This window comes from Tinamus guttatus, unplaced genomic scaffold (assembly GCF_059628265.1).
Source record: "Tinamus guttatus ecotype Peru unplaced genomic scaffold, ASM5962826v1 Tinamus_guttatus_pri_ptg000247l, whole genome shotgun sequence".
NCBI classification, from domain to species: domain Eukaryota; kingdom Metazoa; phylum Chordata; class Aves; order Tinamiformes; family Tinamidae; genus Tinamus; species Tinamus guttatus.
This window is the reverse complement of record NW_028288781.1, coordinates 7711602-7733578: the sequence shown is the minus strand read 5'-3', so window position 1 is coordinate 7733578 and position 21977 is coordinate 7711602. Positions and strand designations below refer to the sequence as shown.

Below are 21977 nucleotides of genomic sequence, written 5' to 3'. Positions count from 1 at the left end.
GGGAATCGGGAACAGCCTACAGGAATTAGGACACGAATCAGCTGATGGGAACTGGAACTGGGACCAGTCTATAGCAATGTGGACCAGCACTGGGAATGACCCATGCGAACAGCCTAAGGGAAAGGGGATGGGCACTTGGAATGGCCTGTGTGAACCGGGACTAAGAACAGCACACGGGGACTGGGACCAGCCCATGGGAAGTGGCACCGGTCGCGCGGAGCCCACGGAGGCATCAGGGAGGACTTGGAACCAGGCCCGGGGCCGCTTTATTTCCTCAGGGCTCGGGGGTGCGGGCCATGCAGGGCAGCCCGGGCACGCGCCAGCGCCGCGGGCCGTGCAGCCGCAGCGCCAGCCACTGCTGCTGGCTGCCGCACACGTAGGGCTGCGGGCCGGCCCGCGGCGGCCCCGCCGCGCCGCCCTCCGCGCTCCGCAGGCTGTCGAGGCTGCCGGCGCCGAGCTCCTGCGCGCGCGCGCCGGCCGCGGAGCCTGCGGGGAGAGCGGCGGCGTGAGGCGGGAGCGCGGCCGCCGTGCCCGCCGTGCCCCCGGCCCGCGCGGCACTCACAGCAGCGGCGCAGCGCGTGCCACGTGTGCGCGGGCAGCGCGGCCGAGCCGGCCGGCTGCTGCAGCAGGCACAGGATGGCACCGTCCATCTGCTGGAAGACGCGCAGCGAGAGCAGCGCGCGCCGGCTCTCGGGGGCCAGCCCGTAGCGCTCCGACTGCAGCAGCTCCCGCACCAGCGCAAAGTCCTGCTGCAGCTGCAGGGCGCCCTGCAGGCTGCGGGGACGGGCTCAGCGCGGCCGCCCGCGCCGCGGCCCCCGCCACGGCCCCCGACCGGCACCTGAACTTGATCTTGCGTGCCAGGATGTGGTCCATCCAGGCCTCGGCGAAGGCGGTGGTGACGCGGGCAAGCGTGGGCGCCTGCGCGTCGCGGGGCAGCAGCTGGGCGCCCTGCAGCACCTGCCCCAGCACCGTCTGCGCCGCGGCCGCCGCGTACTCGCTGGGGCTGCTGGGCAGCTCTGCGGCGGCGGCGCCGCCTCAGCCCCGTGCCGCGTGCGCAGGGCGCCGCCGCGCGCGGCTTGGGGCTGCCGGGACCCGCCGCTTACCGGGGCGCAGGCCCAGGCGCCAGTGCTTGCCCAGCGGCATGGTCTGCTCGAAGATGTCGGCCGCCATGCGCTTGCAGTCGGTGCAGAAGAGCCGCAGCACGTCAGCCGAGAAGCGCTGCGGGCAGAGCGCGCACCGTGGCGGCACGGCCGGGCGCGCGCCCGCCGCGCTCCCCGCGGCCCTACCTGGATGCTGGCGGCGGCCGCGCGGACCTGCCGGCACAGCTGCTGCTCCTGGTGCGTGAGCAGGTCGCCGGGCGCCCACACGTCCTCGTCCCCCGGCACCGGGCACGCCGCCTCCACCAGCGCCGCCAGCTCCTCCGTCTCGGCCTTCAGCAGCTGCAGGGGCGGCGCAGTGAGGCCGGCCCCGCGCAGCGCCCCGGTGCGCGCGCCGCGCACTTGCCTGCAGGTCGCCCTGCGTGACGAGCAGGAAGGGGCGCAGCGCCCAGGCCGCCAGGTACTGGTAGGCTCTGCCCGTGAGCCAGGCGCCGGCCGCCTGCGTCGTGGCCACGCACCGGCCCAGCAGCTGCAGCCGCGGCCCGGGGAGGCTGGGGGGACCTGGCGGGGACAGAGCGATGCTGCCACCGCGGCCATGGGGTTGCACAGAGCTGCGCGGGGGGCACTCACGGTCGGTCGCGGCGGGCTGGGGCTGCAGGCGGCGCAGGGCGAAGGCCAGCGCGGGGTAGAGCTGCTGCAGCAGCCGCGCCGTCCTGCTCTGCGCCGCGGCGCCGGCCCCTTCCTGCGGCGCCTCCGCCTCCGCGCTGCACTTGTCCGACAGCCCCGAGCCCAGCGCCCGCGTGAAGCCTGCGGGAAATGGCAGGGAGGGATGAGCGGCGCCGCCGGCCCGGAGCCAGACAGGGCCGCCGCGCTCCTGCTGCTGATCGTCCTGGAGCCCCATCCAGACCCGCGGCGCTCCAGCTGCTGCTCCATCCCGGAGGACTTGCACAGCACCCCGCTGACCCACAGTGCGCACATCCCCAAGCCCATCCGGAGCTGCCATGCACCCGCTAACAACTGCATCCCAGAGCCCGGTTGGACCCACTGCACATCCACAGCTGGTGCCATCACGGATCCCTCAAACGGGACCTGCTGCATTCCTGGTGCCGTTCCATCCTGGAGACCCATAAATCCCAGCATGCTCCTGCTGCCGGTTCCATCCTGGAGCGCACTCAGACGTGCTGTGCTCCCACTGTCGCAGCACCCCACAGCCCCTTCATGTCCTCCGCGCTCCCGCTCCATCCATCCCTCCATCCATCCATCCCTCCATCCATCCATCAATCCCTCTGTCCGTGCGGCGCTGCCGCGGCAGCCGCTCACCCTGGTCCCAGGCGGCGCAGATGCTGCAGCAGAGCAGGCGCAGGCAGAGCCGCTGCAGCTCCTCCTCGCAGGCGGGAGGCAGATGGGCTGTGGGGACGCAGGGTGAGGGCCCGGCCGGACCCCGTCCCCCCCGTCCCAGCCCTGCACGTACCTTGTGCCAGCGCCAGGGCCAGGTCCTGCGCAGGCCCCGCAGCCGCTGCGGCCCCGCAAGGCCCCGCAGCCTCTGCCGCGCGGCGCAGCGCGGCGCCCGCCGCCTCCCAGCACAGCGGCGCGTACTGGGCGCCCAGCGCGGCGGCGGCGGCCGCGTGGCACCCGTCCAGCCAGCGCACGGCCCGCCAGGCGCCCGCGCCGCGCGCCGCCTCCCGCCACGGCCGCACGTGCAGCCACAGGCTGTCGGCGGAGGCCACGAGCGCGCCCAGCACCAGCTCCGCGCGCTGCTGCTCCTCGCGGCACAGCGCGCGCAGCCCCTCGGCCAGCCCCGGCGGCTCGCGGCGGCTCGGGGCGCCCCACGGCACCGCGGCCTCCTGCCAGTGCGGCGGCTCCGCGGCATCGCCGCTCGGCCGCAGCAGCCGCTGCAGCCGCTGCGCTGCAAACCGGCCCCGCTCGGCCGCCAGCACGGCCAGCACGCGCGCTGCGGGAAAGGGCCGCGCGGCAGCGCCGGCGCCCGGCTCCAGCGCCAGCTCGGCCGCCACGCGGTTGTAGATCTCGAGGCCCTGGAAGAGGTCGCTGAGCAGCGCGGGCGGCGCAGGGCCGCACGCCAGGGCCCGCAGCGCCGCCTCGACGCGGCCCTCCAGCAGCTGCAGCGCCTGCAGCACCAGCAGCTGCAGCGCGCACCGCATGTGCGGCAGCGCGTCATGGCGCTGCAGCAGCAGCGGGCGCAGCCAGGGGTCGCCGCGCATGCGCCGCTGCAGCGCGTGCCAGTGTCCCGCATGCGCGCGCAGCTCCTCGCAGAGCGGCCGCAGCGCCGCGGCCGGCGTGTCGCGCGGCAGCCGCGCGAGGCGCCGCACGAAGGCGGAGGCGGCGCGCAGGCGGCGGCAGTAGTGTCGGCAGAGGCGCAGCGCGTGGCGGTGCTGCAGCAGCGCGTGCAGCGTGGCGCAGCGCCGGGCCACGCGCGGCCACAGCGGGTGGTGCGCGAAGGCGGCGTGGGCGCCCGGCGGGCGCACGTGCGCGCGGAACGTCTCGGTGCGCGGCTCCTCCCAGACGCAGAGCGCGCGCCGCAGCCCCGGGAAGCTCTGCTCCAGCTGCGCCAGCCGCGCCAGCGCCGCGGGCGCGTCCTCGTCCTCGCTGTCCGAGCCGCGCTCGTCGTTGCGCGCCGGCGCGGGCAGCAGGCGCCGCAGCCCGGGGCTCACGCAGCTCCGCAGCACGGCCTCCGCCTTCTGCAGCGAGCGCGCCAGCCCGCCGCGCGCGCCTGCGGGACGAGCCGTCAGCGCGCCAGCCCCGCGCCCGCACCGGTGCCGGCGGCACGAGGCGGGCGCCGCGGGCCGGTGCCTTGCGGGTGCTCACCGTGCTCGGCCGGCACCGTTGGCGCGCTCGGCTCCGGCAGCGCGCTTGGCTCCGGGGGCTCCGCCGGGGCGGCCGCGCGGCTCGTGCCCGCTGCGCCGGGGCCCCGCGGCGGCGGCAGGACGCAGCCCGGCGCCACGCGCGCCATGAGCAGCAGCAGCCCCGCGTCCAGCCCCGTGCCTGCCGCCTCCGCCAGCTGCGGGACGAGCGGGGTCAGCGCCGGCGCTCGGACACCCCCGGCCCCGCTGCCCCACAGGTGCGCCGGGCCCCCCGCACCCTGCCCGGGTCCCCCTCAGCAGCCAGCCCCCCGCAGCGCCCTCCCCAGGGCGCCCCGCCGTCTGCGGAGCCCCCAGCTCCCCCCGACCGCCCCGCGGCCCCATAGGGCCCGCAGGGAACCTCCGCCCGCCGCGGCCCCTGCCCCGTAGGGCCGCCTGGCCGGCCCCGCACCCCAGGACCCCCGGTGTGGGACCGAGGGGCGGGGCCTCCGGTGAGGGCGGGGCCTGCAGCGCGGGGGCGGAGCCTCCCCGCCGCGTCAGCCCCGCCCCCTCCCGTCCCGGGCCCCCCCGGAGGCGCCGGGGGCCGCGCCGGGACCGCGCTCCCTACCTGTCCCCGTGCCGCGCGGCCCACGTGACCCCGGCGCGGCCAACCGGCGCCCGCCGAGCGCGCGCGTCACCGGTCACGAGGGTCGGCGGGGGCGGGCCTGCGAGCGCGGCGGCCACGCCCCCGCCTGTGCCACGCCCCCTCCGAGGGCGCGGCGGGTAGGGGCGGGGCCGAGCGGCGCGGGGCGGGGCTTGCGGCACGGGCGGGGACAGGGGCCCGCTGTTGCCAGGGCGACGCCGCCCGCCCCGGGCTGGGGCCTCCCCGCTCGCCGGGGACCCCGGTCCCGGTCCCGTGCAGCCCCCGCGACCGCGCAGGCCCCTCACGGGCTGCCTGGCCCCACTGCCGCGCTCGTGCCCGCGCGGGAAGGGCTCCGCGCCTCGTCGCGCTCCCCCTGCAGCACGGGAAGGGGCTGGCGGCGCGGGCGCCCCGCGCCTCGCTGCGGCTTCTCAAGCTTGGCCGGGATCTGCCCCCGCGGTTCAGGCCCGTGTGGGAAAGACGCCGGAGCCGCCCCGGAGCAGCTCCTGCGGGACCCCCCCACGGCCCTCCCGTCTCCCCGGGGCAGGAGCCGGGGGTGCCCCGCGGCCTCACCTCCAGGGAGGGCTTCCCGCAGCCCGCCTCGAGGCCGCCGTCCTCCATGGCGGATCGTCCCGCGCCCGGGCCAGCCCGGGCGGCCGCCCACGAGCCGGGCTGCGGGGAAATGAGCTTAGGCCTCATCCGCACGCTAATCCGGGCGGCCGAGGGGAGCGGCGCTGGCGCGGATCCCGGCTCCTGCCGCGGGGCTGCGCCGGGCAGGGCGGCTCTGGCGCCACATGGGGCTGGGGTGTGTGCAGGGACACCCCTAACATCCCTGATGGTCACTGTCCCCCGCGGGAGATGCAGCGGAATGTCCCTGTCCTGGTTTAGTAGTGTCTCGCGTGGGTATCCCGAGGGAATGCAGGGACCTGACCAGCATGGCCGTGCCCCACGCATGGGTTGCATAATGGGAAGGATGTGGGGGACAGGGAATGGTTTTGGTGATGTGGGGCCACGCTCAGCAAGGTGACATTTTGAGGCACGGGGGACGGTTTTCAGGACATGTCCACGCCAGGAGAGGAGACACTGCTTGGGCACGCCGTCCCTAATGCACCTCCCTGACCCCGTCCCCGCCGTGTCTTGGGCCTCACGGGCCGCCGTCGCGCCCGGCTTGCCCTCAGTCAAGATGGCAGCGCGGCTTCGCTCTGCCTTCCTCCGCGGCACTTCCGGCCGCGTGTCGGGGAGGGCGGGCGGCGGCGGCGGCTGTACGTGGGGGAGGGGGAGCAGGGGGGTCCCGGGAAGAGCGGGCGGGAGGCCCCGAGGGCGCTCCCGGGTGGAGGCTCCAGGGGGACTCCGGGACCGGGCCGGGGGGGCTTCTAGGGAGCCCCGGGAGGGTCCGCGAGGCAGAGCCGGGGGGAGGTCCCCAGGGGCTTCCCGGGGCTCCGGCAGCCGGGGGGGCTCTTGGCGCCGCCAGGAGCCGGTGCGGGGGGCGGTGCGCGGGGGCAGCGCGCGCGGGGAGCAGCGGGGGCGGGGCCGGCACCGGGATGGGCGGCCCCGCCGCGGCCGCCGTTTCGGTTTCGTTTCCGCTGGCGGCTGAAGCTGCCGCTCCGCCCGGGGCCGGGCCGCCCCTTGCACCCGCTGCGCGCGCTGGCTGCGAGCGGCGCCGGCAGCGCGCGGGGCCCCGGGCGAGCGGAGCCGCCCCGCGCCCGCGTCCCCGCAGCCCCGTGCAGCGCCGCGGGGGACGCGCTGGGGCCGCGGCGCGGAGCCGCCCGGGTGAGCGCTGCGGGACGGCCCCGGAGCGGTTCCTGCCGGGGGTCGCCCCCCGCTCCGCCGCCCTCCCGCCGTGACCGGCTGCCCGCGTCTCGCAGCGCCTCAGGCTGCTCCGTGCACCGGCGGGAGCAGCTCCCTGCTCCGTGGTGGCTCCCGGTGGCACCGGAGGAGGTGGCGGGTGGAGGCAGCCGTGCGGCCGCGGGGCAGCGCCTGGGAGCGCTCCTGAGCGCGGCCCTTCTCCCCAGCAGCCGGGCAGTTCTGCCCCGCTCCCGTCTTCCCGGACTCCTCCGGCGAGGAGGAGGAGATGGAGGAGGTGTGGGCTGGCCGCAGCTGGGACAGCGGGCTCCCCAATGGGGACAGCCATCCCCGCCACAACTTCTGCGGCTTCAAGAAGTCCTTCCTCTGCAAGGATCCAGTGTCTGCGCGATTGCCCCAGCGCTTCCTGGATACGAAAATGCACATTCCCGGCTTCTGGAAGCAGCCGGTTACAGCCGAGGTAGCTGAGACTGTGGAGATGCTCTCTCAGGCTCCACAGTCCCTGTCTCTTCCCATACGCGCTCTGTGTCTTGCCCGTCACCTCCCCACCCGTGCAGCCTAATTTCACGTCCTGTCCCCGTGCTCCCGGGGCCAGGGGGACGAGGAGCGGGGCGCAGGCTCCACTCCTCCCTCTCACCGGCGCTGCTGGGCGCATCCCGGGCGTCTGGGCCGCGTTTTCGCTTCTCTGCGATCGCGGAGCCGCTGGGCAGCGGTGCAGCGCGTCCCACGCTGCGGGGCCGGGTGTCACCGGCACTGCTCTCGCCTCAGGAAGCAGAGAGAAACGCGGAGGAGCTGGTGGCGGAGGAGGAGCGGGTGAAGAAAAAAGCTGAGAAAAAGAAACTCAAGAAGAAGGTGGGGGTGCCCTGCTGCTGGCTCTGCAGGCCTGCCCGGGAGCGGGGAGACCCTGGGCAGCTTCTCTTTTCCAAACCTTGGTGGTCACCCTGGGGGTGAAACGTGTCTCCCGGGAGAGGGCTGATGCTCGCGTGGGCTCCTCTATCTAATCTGGAGCGAGGAGCCATGGCGTGAGCTCTGGCTTGGGTCTGCACTGCTTTGCCTGCCACTGGAACAAAACTTCTACTGTGGTTTTCAGAGACAGAAAGAGCGGAAAAGACAAGAAAAGTTATCAGAAACACTGAGAAGCAAGGATGTGGCTGACGCGGTGAGTGGCTGCGTGCTCTGGGGCCAGCCTGGCCCGGCCGTGCCGGCCCAGGAGAGGTGCTGGTAGCACCCGCGCGGCTGCCATTGCTCCCACCCTCTTTCCAGGACTCATCCTGTCGGGACGGCGCTGCTGGCAGCGACGGCAGCAGCGCTGAGGAGCCCGAAGGCTGCCCGGAGCCCGGCTCCTCTGCGCGCCCTGCGGAGAGCGCGGGCCACGCTGCAGAGCAGGCGGGAGCCGGCACGGAGGAGGCGCTGCAGGTGAGAGGTGCTCGCGGCCGCGTCGCCCTGCGCGGGGAGCACGCGGCTCTGCCAGCCCCCCGAACTGCCCTCCTCTCCCAGGACGACCTGGACTTGAGCTGCACCTTCTTCTCCAAAGCGTGGCAGAAAGCGGGCGTGAAACTGCCGTCCCCTGCCAAGGGGAAACCGGCCAGCACGGAGGATGCGCTGCCAGGCAAGAGGCCCCAGCAGAAAGTGAGCAGGGGCGCTCCTGAGGGCACTTTCACTGGGCCCTGCCGGTCTGGGGAGCAGGGCACAGGCTGCCCTGGGGCTGTGGGGGGTCCCGGCTGCCCCGGTGCGTGCTTGGTCCTGATCTGTGCTCGCTGCAGGTTGCTGAGTAAGGCGCGAGCGTGCTCAGCTCTGGCTGCCGAGTGGCTGGCCTGGCCTGCGGGTTAGGGCTGGGGGCCCCTGCATGGGCAGGGGCACGGGAAGGTGGCAATCGGTGGCCCCTCGAGGCGCTGAACGCGCAGCCTGCAGAGCCGTGGCCGCAGACGAGAGCGATGCTGCCGCCTGGGCGCGCGGTGCTGGCGGGGACGCTGTGGCGGGCGCAGGCAGCTCTCGGCCCCGCTGCTGCACCCCAGCGCTGGGGACAGGCCAGGTGCTTCCATCACCCTCATCCTCACTGTTCCCGGCTGTCCCGCAGGCGCCCGAGCCCCTGGACATGAGCGCGCTGGAGCGCAGCCTCGTCCTAGCAGGTGAGTGCCTTGGGCAGCAGGAGCGTGACGGTGGCACGGGGGGCTCTGCCTGGCTCCCCGGGGCTCCGGAATTACTGATGGAAGCCCCGCTGCGCGCCCCATCCCTCCCGGAGCGCCACTGGCGCTCCGGGAGGGATGGGGCGCGCAGCGGGGGACGCTCTCCCTGCAGATTTGGGCAACGACGCAGCGCAGAAGGGCCTCTACGCGGAGGCGGTGCAGGCCTTCACGGCTGCCCTGGAGCTCAACCCGTGCGAGCACCGGTGAGCCCGTCCGGCCGCGGTGTTGCTGTCCCGGGCACGGTGCCCCGCTCTGCGGATCACGGTGCCCCTGTGCGGAGCAGCCGCCGAGCCCCTTGCGGTGCCCGCAGGCTCTTCGGGAACCGCTCCTACTGCCACGAGAAGCTGCAGCGCTACGAGGAGGCTCTCGGGGACGCGCAGGCGTCTCTCAGTCTGCAGCCCGGGTGGCCCAAGGGCCTCTTCCGCAAGGGCAAAGCCCTGAGGGGGCTCAAGGTACCCGGGCAGGGAAGGGGGCTGGGGGCTCGGGGGCAGGAGAGGAGCGGGGTGGCCAGGCCGGACGCCGGGGCCTCGGCCGGACAGGGCAGGAGCTGAGCGGCTCTTGGTGATGCAGCGTTACAGTGAGGCCACGCGCGCCTTCGAGGAGCTGCTGCGTCTGGACAGGTCCCACACGGATGCCGCTGCGCAGCTGGAGCAGTGCCGGGCCCTGCTGCAGGTGAGTCCTGCCGCAGGATACCCTGCTGCGGGGGATCCTGCCGCGGGTGCGCGCGGCTGCGGGGGCCCTGCCACCCGCGGTGCTGACGGGCTGCGCAGCGCAGTGGGGCTTCATCTCCTGCCCTCCGCAGCAGAGCAGCATGAGCAGCCCGGGGGATGTCCCGCTACCGGCCTTGCTACCGTCCCCGCTGGGCACTGCGGGGCCGTCGCTGCCTCTGTCCGGTAAGAAACCTTCATGTGGACGCCTGGTTTTGCACCGGACCTGGTGGCCCAGAGGGGTGCAAAGCTGGCGGGCTCATGGTTGGGGCCACCTGCAGCCTGTCACACGCTGCCTGGTCTGTCCCCAGTGCTGCTGAGCCCCATTCCCCCTCCAGCAGGGGAGCGGCTGAGCGACAGGGACGGGATTGTGACCGTCCCAGGCCTGAACAGTTACTCGAAAGGGCAGGCGCAGGTGGCAGCGGCAGCCAGCAAGCAGCAGACGTTGCCCTCGCAGCACCCGGCCAGGTAGGGGTGAGGGCTGCGGTGGGATTCTGCTGGATGCCAAGTGAATGCCCCTTGGAGCCGGGGAGGCGGCCGGGGATGCTCATGCGTTTGGCAGGGACCGCCACCCTCTGCAGGTCGGGAACGTCACCACCGGCCTCACCGGGTAGGCGCTGCAGAGCCGCTCTAGCCAGTGAGCGATGCCCATGCATGCCTGGCCCCGGTGCCGCGGCCCCGTCCCCGCAGCGCCCCGCTGGGCCCAGGCCTGGCCTGCGCTGCTGCTGCTGCGGGCGCTGCCCGGCTGCAGGCGCTCGCTCCGCTTGCACGTCTCCAGGCTCCCAGGGCGCCGAGCCCAGCCTCCCGCATGGCCTCGCCTGCTACTCCAGGCTCTGTTTCACCTTCCCCACCTGTGAGAGCAGAACCAACTGCGGACACTCTGGGTGGCAGTGAAGGCAGCTCAGACCATCTCTCCCCGCAGCTTTGGGCAGATCCGCTTTAATGTGGGTGCTGCCAGGGCGCCGCTGCACCTTGGGGAACTTGGCACACAAGGCGGTGGCAGAAGCAGCCCCAATGATCGTGTTGGTGAGTGCTGGTGCCAGGGAGCTGCACGGGGGCTGCAGCGAGACGGGGCTGCGCAGGGGCTGTGCGCAGCCCTGCTCCTGCTCCCAGCTTCCTCGCTGCGCAGGGGCCGCCGCTCACGGCTCTTCCTCTGCAGGACCAGGCCCCGCAGGAGCCCAGGCTGGCGCTGCAGCTCAAGCACCCGTCCGGCACCAGGCTGCCCCCGGGCAGGGACAAACCCAGCGTCCCCTAGGTGCCCGTGGGTGCCACCCGCGCCAGGAGGTGCCACGAGCGCCCGGGAGCCCCGCGCAGCTCCTCCCCCGGCTCAGCATGGAGCGCCCGGCCCTGCTGCTGCCCCCGCCACGCTGCCCGTGGGGGGTAGCGCGGGGCCCTTCCGTCCTGCCCCCCGCATCCCCGCGGGCGCCTGCTGCCCTGGAGCGCCCGTCCCGCGCGCCTGCCGCAGCCCCTGCGCCGCCTGCCCGAGCAGGGGCCCCGGGGCACCCAGTCCTTCCCCTCGCCTCCGCGCGGGCCCTGCCGCCTTCGTGCCCCGTCCTGCCCCCCGGGGCAGCTCGGTGGTGGCACCGCGGCCCCCTGGCAGCCCCGGGCTGGCAGCGGGGCCGCCCGTGGCCTTGGCAGCCGCCTCTCTCCTAGCACTAAGCTGAGGCCTCGGCGCGGGGGACGGTGCGGGGGCAGCCGGGCTTCACCCCTGCCCCGCGGCCGGGCACCCTCTGCCCCCCTGGGGGCTGTGCCTTGGGGGTCTGTGCGCTGCCCCCTCACACACCTGGTTCTCACTGTCCCCCCATGCAGCCTCCCGGGGGGCAGCTCCATCCCCGCGGGCCTGGACGCCGCTGCCCCACTGTGCGCGGAGCCCGGGGGCTGTGGGGCCGGACGGTTGTGTCTGTTCCGTGTTTTACAGTAAAGCTGAGCTCCAGCCCCAGCGCCTGCCGTCCTGCCCGCACCCTCGCAGCGCACGGCCCCTTCCCACCTCCCGCCCTTGCTTCCCCCTGCTCTCCCTTTGCCCCCAGCCCCTTCCCTCCCGCCTCCAGCTCTCCTGCATCCTGGGGCAGCCTGGCGCCGGGGGCAGGACGGGGTGGGCACTGGGATGCAGGCCTGGAGGGAGCAGAGCGCGGCCCCAGCTCCCTGCGGCCTCAGCCGTCCCGCATCCGTCTCGCTGCGGAAACCGCGGCCTTCCCGAGCTGCGGGAAACCCAACACCGGGGCCCGGCCTCCCCACGGGGCGGGGGTGCGGGGGCTCCGGGGGGACCGGGTGTCCCATTTCAAAGTGGGAAGCTTTCCCAGGGAAGACGTGGGCTGCAGGGATGTGTCCCGTCTCCGTCCCCGCGCCGCTGGGAAGCGATTGATTGCCTGGCACTAACGCGGCCTTTGAAGCGCCGGGGCTGCCGCTGAGCTCTATTAAAGTTCACTTTGCAGCAGCACCCGCCGGCACTGGGGGAGGCCGCGGTTCCCATCCCACATCTGGGGCATTTTAGCGGGATTATCGCTAATGGAGCTGCCCCGTGGGCCCCCTGCTATAGCAGGGAGCTGCGCTCAGCAGCACCCGCTCGCCAGCCCCCTTGGGGTCTGCACGTTGGGGTGACGGTCACCCCAGGCGCCGGGAACATGCACCAGGCACCAGGATTGCCCCGGGTGCCAGGACAGCCTCAGCTCCCTGCCTGCCCCGCTGCCTGGGCAGCAGTGGGGCTTTGCCCCGCTCTGGTGGGTCACTCTCCATATCGCTGCAGCACAGCTGCATTTCTTGCACCATGTGTTTTGGAGTCATCATTCTGCAGGGATGCCCACAGCAGAGCAGCCGCCAGCCCTGAGCCCAGGCCTGGCTTGGCTCTGCTCCTGCAGGGTTTGCCAAAGGCCACCGAGGTTCTGTTGAAGAGCGTCGCTGCGGGTGCTGGGGTTGCTGCGGGTATTCGCTCTCGTGCCTGGTGGCCACTCCGTACGATGGGTCCAGCTCGTCCCACCGCTCGGCTGCGGGCGCCGCTCCCCTGGCCGCGAGCACCGAGCGGATCTGTCCGTCCCGCTGTCCGTCTGTGCGTCCCGGGCACGCAGCAGCTCCCGGGCGCCGCGGCGGCACCAGGGGGCAGACGAGGCCCGGGCGGCAGCGCCTGGAGCGGGGCCGGGGTCGAGCGGGGACCGGGCAGGGGCAGCGCGGGCCGGGGATGCGACCGGTGCGGTGAGCGGAGCCGCGCGGGGGGCTGCGTGGGGGCCGGGGGGGGCTGGATGGGGTGGTTGGAGGGGGCTCCGTGGAGGAGGCAGGAGGAGGGGGTTCAGGAGGGGGGTCCAGGCCCCATTGCAAGCAGGTCCAGACGAGCCCCATGCCCCAGCCCCACACGCGTGGGGCGATGGGGTCGCGGGCAGGCCGGGCATTGCGGCCCATGGCACGGCCGGGCCGTGCGGGGGGCTTCATTACTATGCAAATGGGCGCCGAGAGAAGCGGCGCGGGAGGCGCCGGTAATTAATCACCAGTTAAAAGAAATTAAAACCAACAGCGGCGCTTGTCAGGCAACAGCAGCGGGGTTAATCGCGTGGAAAATTGGCAGCGCGGAGCTGCGGGTGCGCGGGGAGAGCCCGGCGCGGCCCCGCGGCCGCCTGCCGCCCCGAGGCCCCGGTGACAGGCACGGCCGCCGCGCCGAGCCGCCCCGAGGCCCCGGTGACAGGCACGACCGCCACCCCCTGCCGCCGCGCCGAGCTGCCCCGCGGCCCCGGTGACAGTCACGGCCTGCAGAGCTGTCACTCCCTGTCCTGGCCGTGGCTGCGGACACACGGCCTGGGAGCCGTGCGGAGATGTGGCAGTGCAGGCAGAGGATGATCGTGGTGGCAGCAGACGTGTTCTTGTCACATCAGCGTGTGTGTGCATGTGCTCTTGCGTTTGTGAGCACCTGTGTGTGCAGGTCCCTACACACACACACTGCAGGGTTGTAGAGCGGTGCCATGTCCATGCTGCATCTGCGTCCATACTGTGTCTGCGCCCACGCTGCATCCGTGTCCACGCTGCATCCATGCTCACGCTGCATCCGTGTCCACACTGCATCCGTGTCCACGCTGCATCCATGCTCACGCTGCATCCATGTCCACACTGCGTCTGGGCCCATGCATGCACTCTTGCCACCTGCACATGTGCATTTGGCCGCATGCAACCCCATGTGTGTGTCTGTGTGGACATGGAGCCTGGCACTGGAGAGCCCCATGTGCGCGTGTGTGTTGGGGTGGCTGTGAGTGCTGGTGACCAGGCACTGCATGCAGGTGCAGCATGGGGTGGCCATTGCCATGTGGGGTGGCTGCTCCCGGGTGCCGTGGCCTTTCCCAGTGGCGTTGCCCCGCTGTGCGGCATTGGTGGCAGTGGGAACTAGCACGCTCAGGCCTTGCTGATGGCAGCGTGCCCAGCGCTGCCGCCGGCTCCCACGCGAGCGGCCAGGGCGACGCCAGACGCTGCCCGGCAGCCACTTCCTCCCCGCGATTAGTGGCCCCATGGGACAGCTTGGAGTGGGGCAGCCGAGGGGGCGGCAGGGACGGGGGTGCAGCCGGCCACAGCCCAGAGGCCATGGTGAGGGGCGCTGGCAGTGCGAGCTGTGCTGGGGCCCTTGGGCATCCCACAGCAGAGCAGGGCCGGGGGTGCCAAGGGCAGAGGGTGGACGGGGGCTGCTGGGGCTGGGCTGGGGTGTCTGCGTGGCAGAGAAGAGCCTGAGCTGGGCGCCTGATCCCGCTCTGGCAGCCTCCTGTGCAGCACACGCGTGGGTGCCTGGGCACACGCATGCACACATACACACGCACGCATCCAGATACATATGCACACATGAACCAGGCATGCAGGCACAGCACGGGATGCCAACAGGGCCCACCATTCTGCATGTGTGCGGCTGCGTGTGCTGCTCATGCCTGTCTACCTGCCCGTGTACCCACGTATGCGTGTGGCTGTAGTGTGTGCACACGCATGTCCGCACCCCCGCTCCGGCAAGCACGCAGCACATGCAGCCTCCATGTGGCCCTGTCCTCTGTGGCGTGCACAAGCCCTCGCTCTGGCGTGCAGACCCCGTGGCGGTGGGCACGGACCCCGCGGCAGCAGGCAGAGACGCGCGAGTCTCAGGGCACAGCGCGGGTCTGCGGGCGGCTGCGTGACGTGCGCGCGCTCTGCGCCTGCCTGCAGCCTCCTACCTGCCACACGAGCCGCAGTCCCGGGGCGGCTGCTCAAAGGCACTTTCAGGCTGCATCTCCTTTGTCCCCTCCCCTGGCCGCCGCAGCGCAGCTCGGGGGAGGGCCACGCAGCGCCGTGGAAGCCCGAGAAACCGCGGGAGGGGGCGGGTCCCGTGCGGGAGTTTGCGCCAGCGCAGTCACATCAGCGGGGCCCCCCCGAGCCTGGGACGTCCCTGCTCCCCCACAGGCAAGTGGAGCCTCTCCAGCACCCGGGGGTGACGTCACGGTGCAGCACAGTGACATCACCACGTCATGACGTCATGGCACTGGCAGGGCCTCGGAAGCCTCCGAGCAGGTGGCTTACCCTCCCTGTCGGGGGGTAAGAACAGGGCAGATGTACAGACATGTCCCCACTCCCAGCCATGCTCCACAGCAGCCACATGAAGCAGGGACAGGCACATGCGCTGCTGCAGTGTGCGCACGCAGCCATCCCTGCTGCTGTCACTGTCCTGCACATGCGTGTGCGCAGGCGCCTTGGCCAGCTGGCACACTGCCGTGCGGGCACTGTGTGCCCAAACACATGGGTACACACAGACACGTCGGTGCTCATGCAGACACACAAGAACAAGCACACGTCTGCCTACACAGCCACTCTCACGCAAGCACCCAGGTGCCCTGGCTGCACTGACCTGCTGGCACATCATCCAGGCAGGCTGGGGGCAGGACAGGGCCCTGCTGGTCCCAGGGAGGGGACTGTGCGATGTGGGACATGACACTGCCTGGGGTCACGGTACTGCCTGGGGACATGGCATTGCCTGGGGACGTGGCACGGAGGCCAGGTGGGGGCCTACGGGGGGACCCAGGGTAGCAGGATGGCCCGAGGAGGGAGCCGGGGGCCAGACCGGGGCGAGTGGGAAGAACGGGCCGGATGCTTCGGGTCCTGGGGCGGCACCTCCAGCAGCCCCGGCGCCGATGTGGTGCCGGGCGGCACCGCGACCCGGTCCTGCACGAACCAGTAGGGTTGTCCCAGCGGGATCGGGCACGGGGGTCGGCGGTGGCGGGGACGGAGCACCCTAGGGCGGGCACCAGGGACTCTGCCCCGGTGCCCGGTACGGGAATGTGCGCGAGCATGAGGCACGACTCGGTACGGAGCCGGGCGGGCGGGGATCGGTGCGCCGTCGCCTCGGGATCCTGCTCGGGTCTGCCTCGTCGTCCGGTCCATCCCTTCCTGCTCATGTCCCACGGCAGCCGGCCCCTCGCGCAGGACCCCCGCCCTGCTCCTCGCTACTGAGGTGTCTCCTTTATTCCAAATATTTACACACGGCCGGGCCGGGCCCCGCCGCCCCCTCCTCTGCCCTGGCCTGGACGGACCGACAGGACAGACACGATAGAAAATAAAATTAAAAAAAAAAAAGGAAAGAACGAGAAACAGAGACAAAAGAGAAGATTGCACCATCCCCGCGGGCGGCGGAGCTGCGCTCGGTCCCTGCGAGCGCCGCCGCCTCAGTCCGCCACGTCGATCTCCTCCTCGGAGAGCTCGTCCGTGGGCGGCGGCGGCGGCGCGGGGGGGCCGGCGGCGGGGCCGGGCCCCGGGGAGCGCGGCGGCTCCGGCAGCGCCGCGAGCTGCTCGAGGGCGGCGGGCGGCAGCGCCTGCAGCGAGGCCACGTCCGCTCGCATCTCCTCCAGGTCGCGCTTGAGCTTCGCGCGGCGGTTCTGGAACCAGGTGATGACTTGCGCCGTGCTCAGCGCCAGCCGCTGCGCCAGCTGGTCGCGGTCCGCGGGCGACAGGTACTTCTGGTAGAGGAAGCGCTTCTCGAGCTCGTAGATCTGCTGGTTCGTGAACGCCGTCCGCGACTTGCGCCGCTTCTTGGAGGCCTGACGGGGCCCGAAGGCGCCTAGCGGCTCCCGACCTGCGGGGACACGGCGAGCTCAGCGCGGCGGCCTCCCGCCCGCAGCCCTCGGCCCGGTTCTGCTGCTCCCGGCCCGGCCTCCCCAGACCCGGTCCCGCCGCTTCCCACCCCGCTACGCCGCCGCCTGCCCTCGGCGGCCCCGGCGTCCTCCCGGAACTGCCCCGGCGGCGGCGGCGAGCGGCGGCCGAGCCGATCCCTGCCGTGGCGAACCGATCCGCGCCCTCCCCTGCCCGGCCGTGCGGAGTCGAGCTGGCCGAGCCCCCGCGGTCCCCGCTCGCCCCGTGCCGCGTCCTGCTCCGACCCGAGACGTCGGAGCGGGCCGAACCGGTCTCGCAATGCTGGGCGGGGCCGTCGCCAGTCTGCCGGGGAAGTGCCGAGCCGAACCGTTCCATGTCGGGCCGTTCTCAGCCGTGCCCGAACCCCGGCGCTGCCCGCGGCTCAGCACGGAGCCCTGTCCGCTCCCTCTCGCCACGCCGTATCCCCGCTGGTCGCCCGGCACTCCGGTCCCGTTCGCGCCCGCCGGCTCTGTCGCCTGGAGCCGCCCGGTGCCGAACGCTGCGTGCGAGGGGCCCGATCCGCGGCGGGTCTGTCATTGCCACTTCTCGTTTAAACGAATTTCAAGGGCCCGGTCCGGCCGCCCCTTAGAGGGTTTCGGTTCGCGGCGGGGACGGGCCGGCCGGCCGGCAGCTCCCGCGCGCCGTCTCGGCTCGGGAGAGGGTTGCAGAGAAAAGCGGGGAGCGCTCTGCCCAGGCTGTCACCGGCGACCGAGCCCGGTCCGCCTGTGGGACTGCCCCGCCGTTAACGGGGTACATTTGCCTGCAGGACCGATCCGCCTCGATCGCTGCCTCCATGCGCGCTCGGTAACGCTTCACCGTAGCGCCGAGCCGGGGGCTGTCGGCGGCTCGGATCGGGATCCGCCCGGTACCGAGTCCGTCGTTGCCGGTTCAGCCGGTACCTGCTTCGCCCATTCCTTGCCAGGTACTGGACCTTCCGTACCCTACTCTCGGTTCCGCCCAGAAGAGATTTACTGCTCCTGGGATGTTGCTGCCCTCCGTTCCGCCGCCCGAATGGGATTGTCCCCGCCGGTCTCTGCCGCGCTGCGCGACGGCTCCGATCCCAGCTCCGCTAGGAAAAATTCTGTCCACTCGCTGTGAGAACGGCGACAGGGTTGGTCTGCTCGCTACAGGAACGAGTCCGTGTGTCGATGTGTCGGTCAGGGAAAGGCTTTGATCGAAAACTACGGGAACGGCGACGGGTCCTTCCGTGTCCGTGTGTCCGCCCAATAAAGTTTTTTTTTTTTTTTTTTTTTTTTTTTTTGTGGTAGCTCCGACAACACCGATCCGTGCCGATCCATGCCGCGTATATCCGGGGAAATATTTTCTTTCGTTAGCTACAGGAACGGCGATCGGCTCCTTCGTGTCTGTGTGTTCGTTCAAGGAAACGCTTTTCTTTCGTTAACTACGGCAGCGCCGATCAGCCCCGTTCTGTCCGTGTGCCCGTCTGGAGAAATGTCTTTTTTTTTTTCCCGCTAGCTACGGGAATGGCGACCGGCCTGTTCGTCCCGGTGTGTGCGTCCGGAAAAACATGCTTTATTTTATTTCTTTATTTTCGCTGTCTCGCGGATCGCCGATCGACTCCGCACTGTCCATGTGTCCATGCGAAACGATTTTTCTTTCGTTATCTACAAGAGCGTGATCGGCCGTGTCCGTGTGCCTGTCTGGGGCAAGGCCGATCCGCGGAGGATCGCGGCTCGGCCCGGGCTCACTCGGGAAGGGATCCGCGCACCGCGCTGCAGCAGCCCCCGCGCTCGGCCGCAGCCGGGAACGGGAGCCCGGGCGCCGTGTCCCTGCAAACGGGATTTCGTTGTTCGATTCGTGAAGCCCAGCCAGGGCACGGCCTTGCCCACGAACCCGATACGAAAAATTCATCTTAGCTCCGAGATCCCGGAAAACGGCGGCCCAGTAGGTCTTTTCGTTAAAGACGCCTTGTTACTGGCGGGACCGATCCGGCCGCGGGCGCTCGGTTTCCCCGCGCTCGGTAACGGACTGTGAGGGGGTCGTGGTCCAACAGCGAGGCCGTCCTCCGCCCTGCTATTAACGGGGTCCCGTTGCCTGCGGGAACGATCTGCATGGGCTCCTGCCTCCGCGCGCCTTCAGTACCGCTCCATCGCAGCGCCGAGCCTGAAGCTGCCGGCAGGCCAGCCCCGCGCCGCCCGGTACTGGATCCGTCCGCCGCCGCTCCGCCGGTACCGACTTCGCCCATTCACGGTTCTGCCGATACCAGGACCGCTGGGCCTCGTGGCGCCGCTCGTTAAATCCCTGCGCAGCCCCCGCTCCCGTTGTGCTCCTGTGCGGCTCCGTCGCTTTCTGCGGAGACGCCGTCGCTGTCTCCGCGCCTCCGTCTCCGGGTCTCGGCGGCCGCCCGTGCCAGGGGCGCTGCGAGCTGCTCCGAGCCGCTCCACCGAGGGCTCCCCTCGCCGCGCTCCTCTCGCCGGCCTCGATGGACGGCTCGGGCCCCTGGCATCGGGACGCTTCCTTCCCGCCGGGCCGCGGTGCAGCGACACGCGGTGCCTTGAGCAGGGACTCGGTGCCCCGTTGCCTCCCACGCCGCTGCCCGCGTCCTTGCTGCGGGGCCCAACCGCGAGTCCCGCTGCCGATTCGGGACTTCATCGGGCCGCCCACTGGTGACACGAGCCGAACTTACCGAGGGCGCGGAGCCGAGGCCGCACTGCAGCGAGGACGAGCGAGACGCGGGCCCGGGACGAACCGCCGGCGGCGGCGCAAACTCCGCGCCCCCCGGCACAGGCGGCTCGGCGGCCGCGGCGCCCCGCAGACACCTGCCCTCCCGCCCGGGCTCCACCAGGACCCGGGCACCGACATCGGGCCCCAGCCCCTCGGGCGCCCCGCGGCTGCGTTGCCCCCAGCCCCCCCTCACTCGCGCCTGTACCTTCGGCCGCTTGCAGCACGTTCACCTCCAGCCCCTGGAAAGTTTTGCTGGCGAGCTCCTCCAGCGCGCAGAGCGGCGAGGAGGGCGCGGAGACGCCGGTGCGCGGCGCGCCGGGCCCCGCCGCCTTGTCGGGCAGCCGCGCCGGGGCCGCGCCGTGCCCGGCGGGGGCCCCGCGGCCCGAGGGCCGGCTGAGGATGTCCTCGATGCCGAAGGGCGTTAGCGGCTTGTTGGAGTTGGCGGGCGGCGGCAGCCGTTCCAGCGCGCCGCGGCGGCGCTCCTCGGCGGGCAGCGCGGGGGGACCCGCCACCGCCTCCCGCGCCGAGGTCATGGCGCGGCCCCGCGCCGCCCCCGCACCGGGCGGTCAGCGGCACCCCCGGGGGCGGCGGAGGCGGCGGGTCCCCCCTCGCAGACGCGGTGCCGAGTGCCCAGCCCGCGCATGAAGCTTCCCCGCGTCCGCGCGGTGCCCGCGGGCGCTGCCCGCCCCCTCGGCGGGGGCCGCCGGCGGCGGAGCGCGCGGTGCCAGCAGCCGCGGGGCAGCTCCGCGCCCGCCGCCACCGCTCCCCCGCCGCCCCGGTGCCGCAGCCTTAAAGGCGACGGGGCCGGGGCGGCTAAGTGAGCACCGGAGGAGGAGCCTCCGCCGCCGCGGGGCGGGGAGGGGGTCCCGGCCGCTCGGGGCGGCGTGGGGGGGGGGTGATCCCGGCTGGGGGCGGCGGGGCGGAGCGGAGCGGCGGCCGCCGCTCCGGCCCGGTTCCCCCCGCGCCGCCTCGGCCCCGCTGTACGGCGCTTTTAAGCGCTCCCCGGGGGCGGCCGAGCGCGGCCGCCGAGTGCCCGGTACCTCCCGCAGAGCCCCCGCCGCACCCCCCCCCGCCCCCCCGGCGGGGCTTTTGCCGTCCCAGAAATTTATTAGCGGTCCCAAGGCCCATAAAAGCGGGGCCGCCGCGTCTGGCAGTGATTAGGCCGCCGGGGCGGCGCTGCGGGCGGTTTTGGGTTTCAGAGCCGCAAAGCCCGTGACAAACAGCCCGGGCCGCCGCGCCGGGGCCGCCCGCACCGGGGTCGCCCGCTACACGGCCCGGGCGTGCAGGGCGCGGGGAGGCTTGGGGACACGCGGGATGTGGGGACGGCTGTGTGTGTGTGCAGGCACACGGGGGCAGATGGGCACCACGACACCTGCACGTGCCTGCACAGGACCCCGGACACTAGCAGACAGGCGGACAGAGGGACACCAGCGCCTACTGCACATGCGCAAGGAGCAGGCAGGTACAGGCAGACGGGGGACACCAACACCCACACGCGCACACAGACACAGGGTTACATGGACAAACGCCAAACCACAGGAGTTTATCCACACACGATGGGGTGGTCAGTGTGTGTGTGTCTGTGAGCCGAGGGGTTTCACACCCAGAATGTGTGTGCATGTGTGTGTGCCGGGCCCTCACAGGCAGTGTGCAAGGCTGTATGTGCATACCGGCATCGCTCTGTTTCTGTTTTTGTGTACTTCTGCACCCCGCCCCCATAATAGGATCCCCCCAAAGCCTCCAGGCTCCTCCCGCCTGGACACAGCACAGAAGGGGTTAAGACCGGCCTGTGTCCCCCTGCATGGGTCTTTGCAGCAGCAGTGGGAGCTGCGGAGTGAGAGGTGACACATGCACACACCCCCCAGGAGCAGTGCAGCGCTGCACCGAGTGACACGTGCTCAGCTTGGTGCGGAGATGCTCACACACATGCTCACCCTGGGATGCGCATGGCGCCGCGGCATGCACGGCTTGGAGCATAGATCCTGCTGCAGATGTGCACACAGGGACATGTACACACCTCGGTGCATGTCTCTTGCTACATACACACAATGACACACAGTGACATGTGCATACTTCGGTGCACGTCTCTGCGCACACACAGTGAAATGCAGTGACACATAGTGACATGCGCACACCTCGGTGCATTTCTCTCATTACACACAGGGACATGCAGTGACACATAGTGACATATGCACATGCTGATGCTCACACACACAAAAAGACATAAGCGCATGCCTGGCAGTGACAGCCACGCACACTCGGGCCATGTGCTCTGGGAGTTGGTAGCACCTGGCGATGTCCCTGTTCCCTGCATGTGCCAGCCTTGGTGCTTGAGGGGCTGGGGGCAGCAGGGGGAGGAGCGCAGCACTGAGGTGCCCTGCAGTGAGGAGGGGAAGGGCTGGGTGCTCCTGCGTGGAGGCCGGGAAGGCCCCCGTCAGCACTGGAGCCTGCAGGGATCCGGCCCAGGGCTCCCCTGGCTGCAAGGAGGAAGCATCAGCTGCATGGGGAGGCTTAAAGAGAGCGAAGAGGAGCAAGTGCTGCTGCAAGGGTGCACCCAGCCCACATGGGATGCATGGGGTAGCTGGCATAGCTGGCACCACGCCAGCATTGCAGCCACAGGCTGTGGATGGCACCGCTCCGGGGCGGCGGGGACAGTCGGGCCGGGACCCCACGGCCTCTGTCACAGCCCGACAGGCAGACACGGGAGAGAGGAGCCGCGCACGGGGTGCACGACCCCTGCCCAGCTCAGGGGCCCCACGGGAGCCAGGGGGGCACCGAAGTGACAGAAAGGGCCGCTGGGGTGGGCTGGGCCATGGGAGCAGGTGCAGGGACCGCGGGCGTCGGGGTGGGTGGGGGGGACGATGTTGCTGACAAAGGCAGAACGCGATCCCCCGGCTGGATGCGGCACGGAGGCAAATTCAACCTTGAAATTTCCTAGCAGCCGGAGCAATTAA

General features: G+C 71.8%; 3 protein-coding genes across 3 annotated transcripts; 1 reads left to right on the top strand and 2 right to left on the bottom strand.

The window, feature by feature from the left end:
* Positions 1 to 274: 274 nt before the first annotated feature.
* Positions 275 to 5153, bottom strand: CCDC142 (coiled-coil domain containing 142). Its single transcript, XM_088526496.1, has 11 exons — positions 5106 to 5153; positions 3921 to 4113; positions 2569 to 3825; positions 2418 to 2504; positions 1728 to 1904; positions 1504 to 1658; positions 1287 to 1439; positions 1104 to 1218; positions 839 to 1016; positions 563 to 774; positions 275 to 486 (listed from the first exon to the last, which is right to left on the bottom strand). The coding sequence occupies exons 1-11, from the start codon at positions 5151 to 5153 to the stop codon at positions 275 to 277; spliced, it is 2787 nt and encodes a 928-aa protein (XP_088382622.1).
* Positions 5152 to 9842, top strand: TTC31 (tetratricopeptide repeat domain 31). Its single transcript, XM_088526494.1, has 13 exons — positions 5152 to 5269; positions 6548 to 6795; positions 7104 to 7187; positions 7426 to 7494; positions 7599 to 7751; positions 7833 to 7964; positions 8413 to 8464; positions 8634 to 8724; positions 8832 to 8973; positions 9092 to 9193; positions 9324 to 9414; positions 9540 to 9696; positions 9791 to 9842. The coding sequence occupies exons 1-13, from the start codon at positions 5152 to 5154 to the stop codon at positions 9840 to 9842; spliced, it is 1491 nt and encodes a 496-aa protein (XP_088382620.1).
* A 6033-nt stretch (positions 9843 to 15875) lies between these two features.
* On the bottom strand, positions 15876 to 19556 carry LBX2 (ladybird homeobox 2). Its single transcript, XM_088526627.1, has 2 exons — positions 19229 to 19556; positions 15876 to 16282 (listed from the first exon to the last, which is right to left on the bottom strand). Exons 1-2 carry the CDS (start codon positions 19554 to 19556, stop codon positions 15876 to 15878), a joined length of 735 nt encoding a protein of 244 aa, XP_088382753.1.
* Positions 19557 to 21977: the final 2421 nt, after the last annotated feature.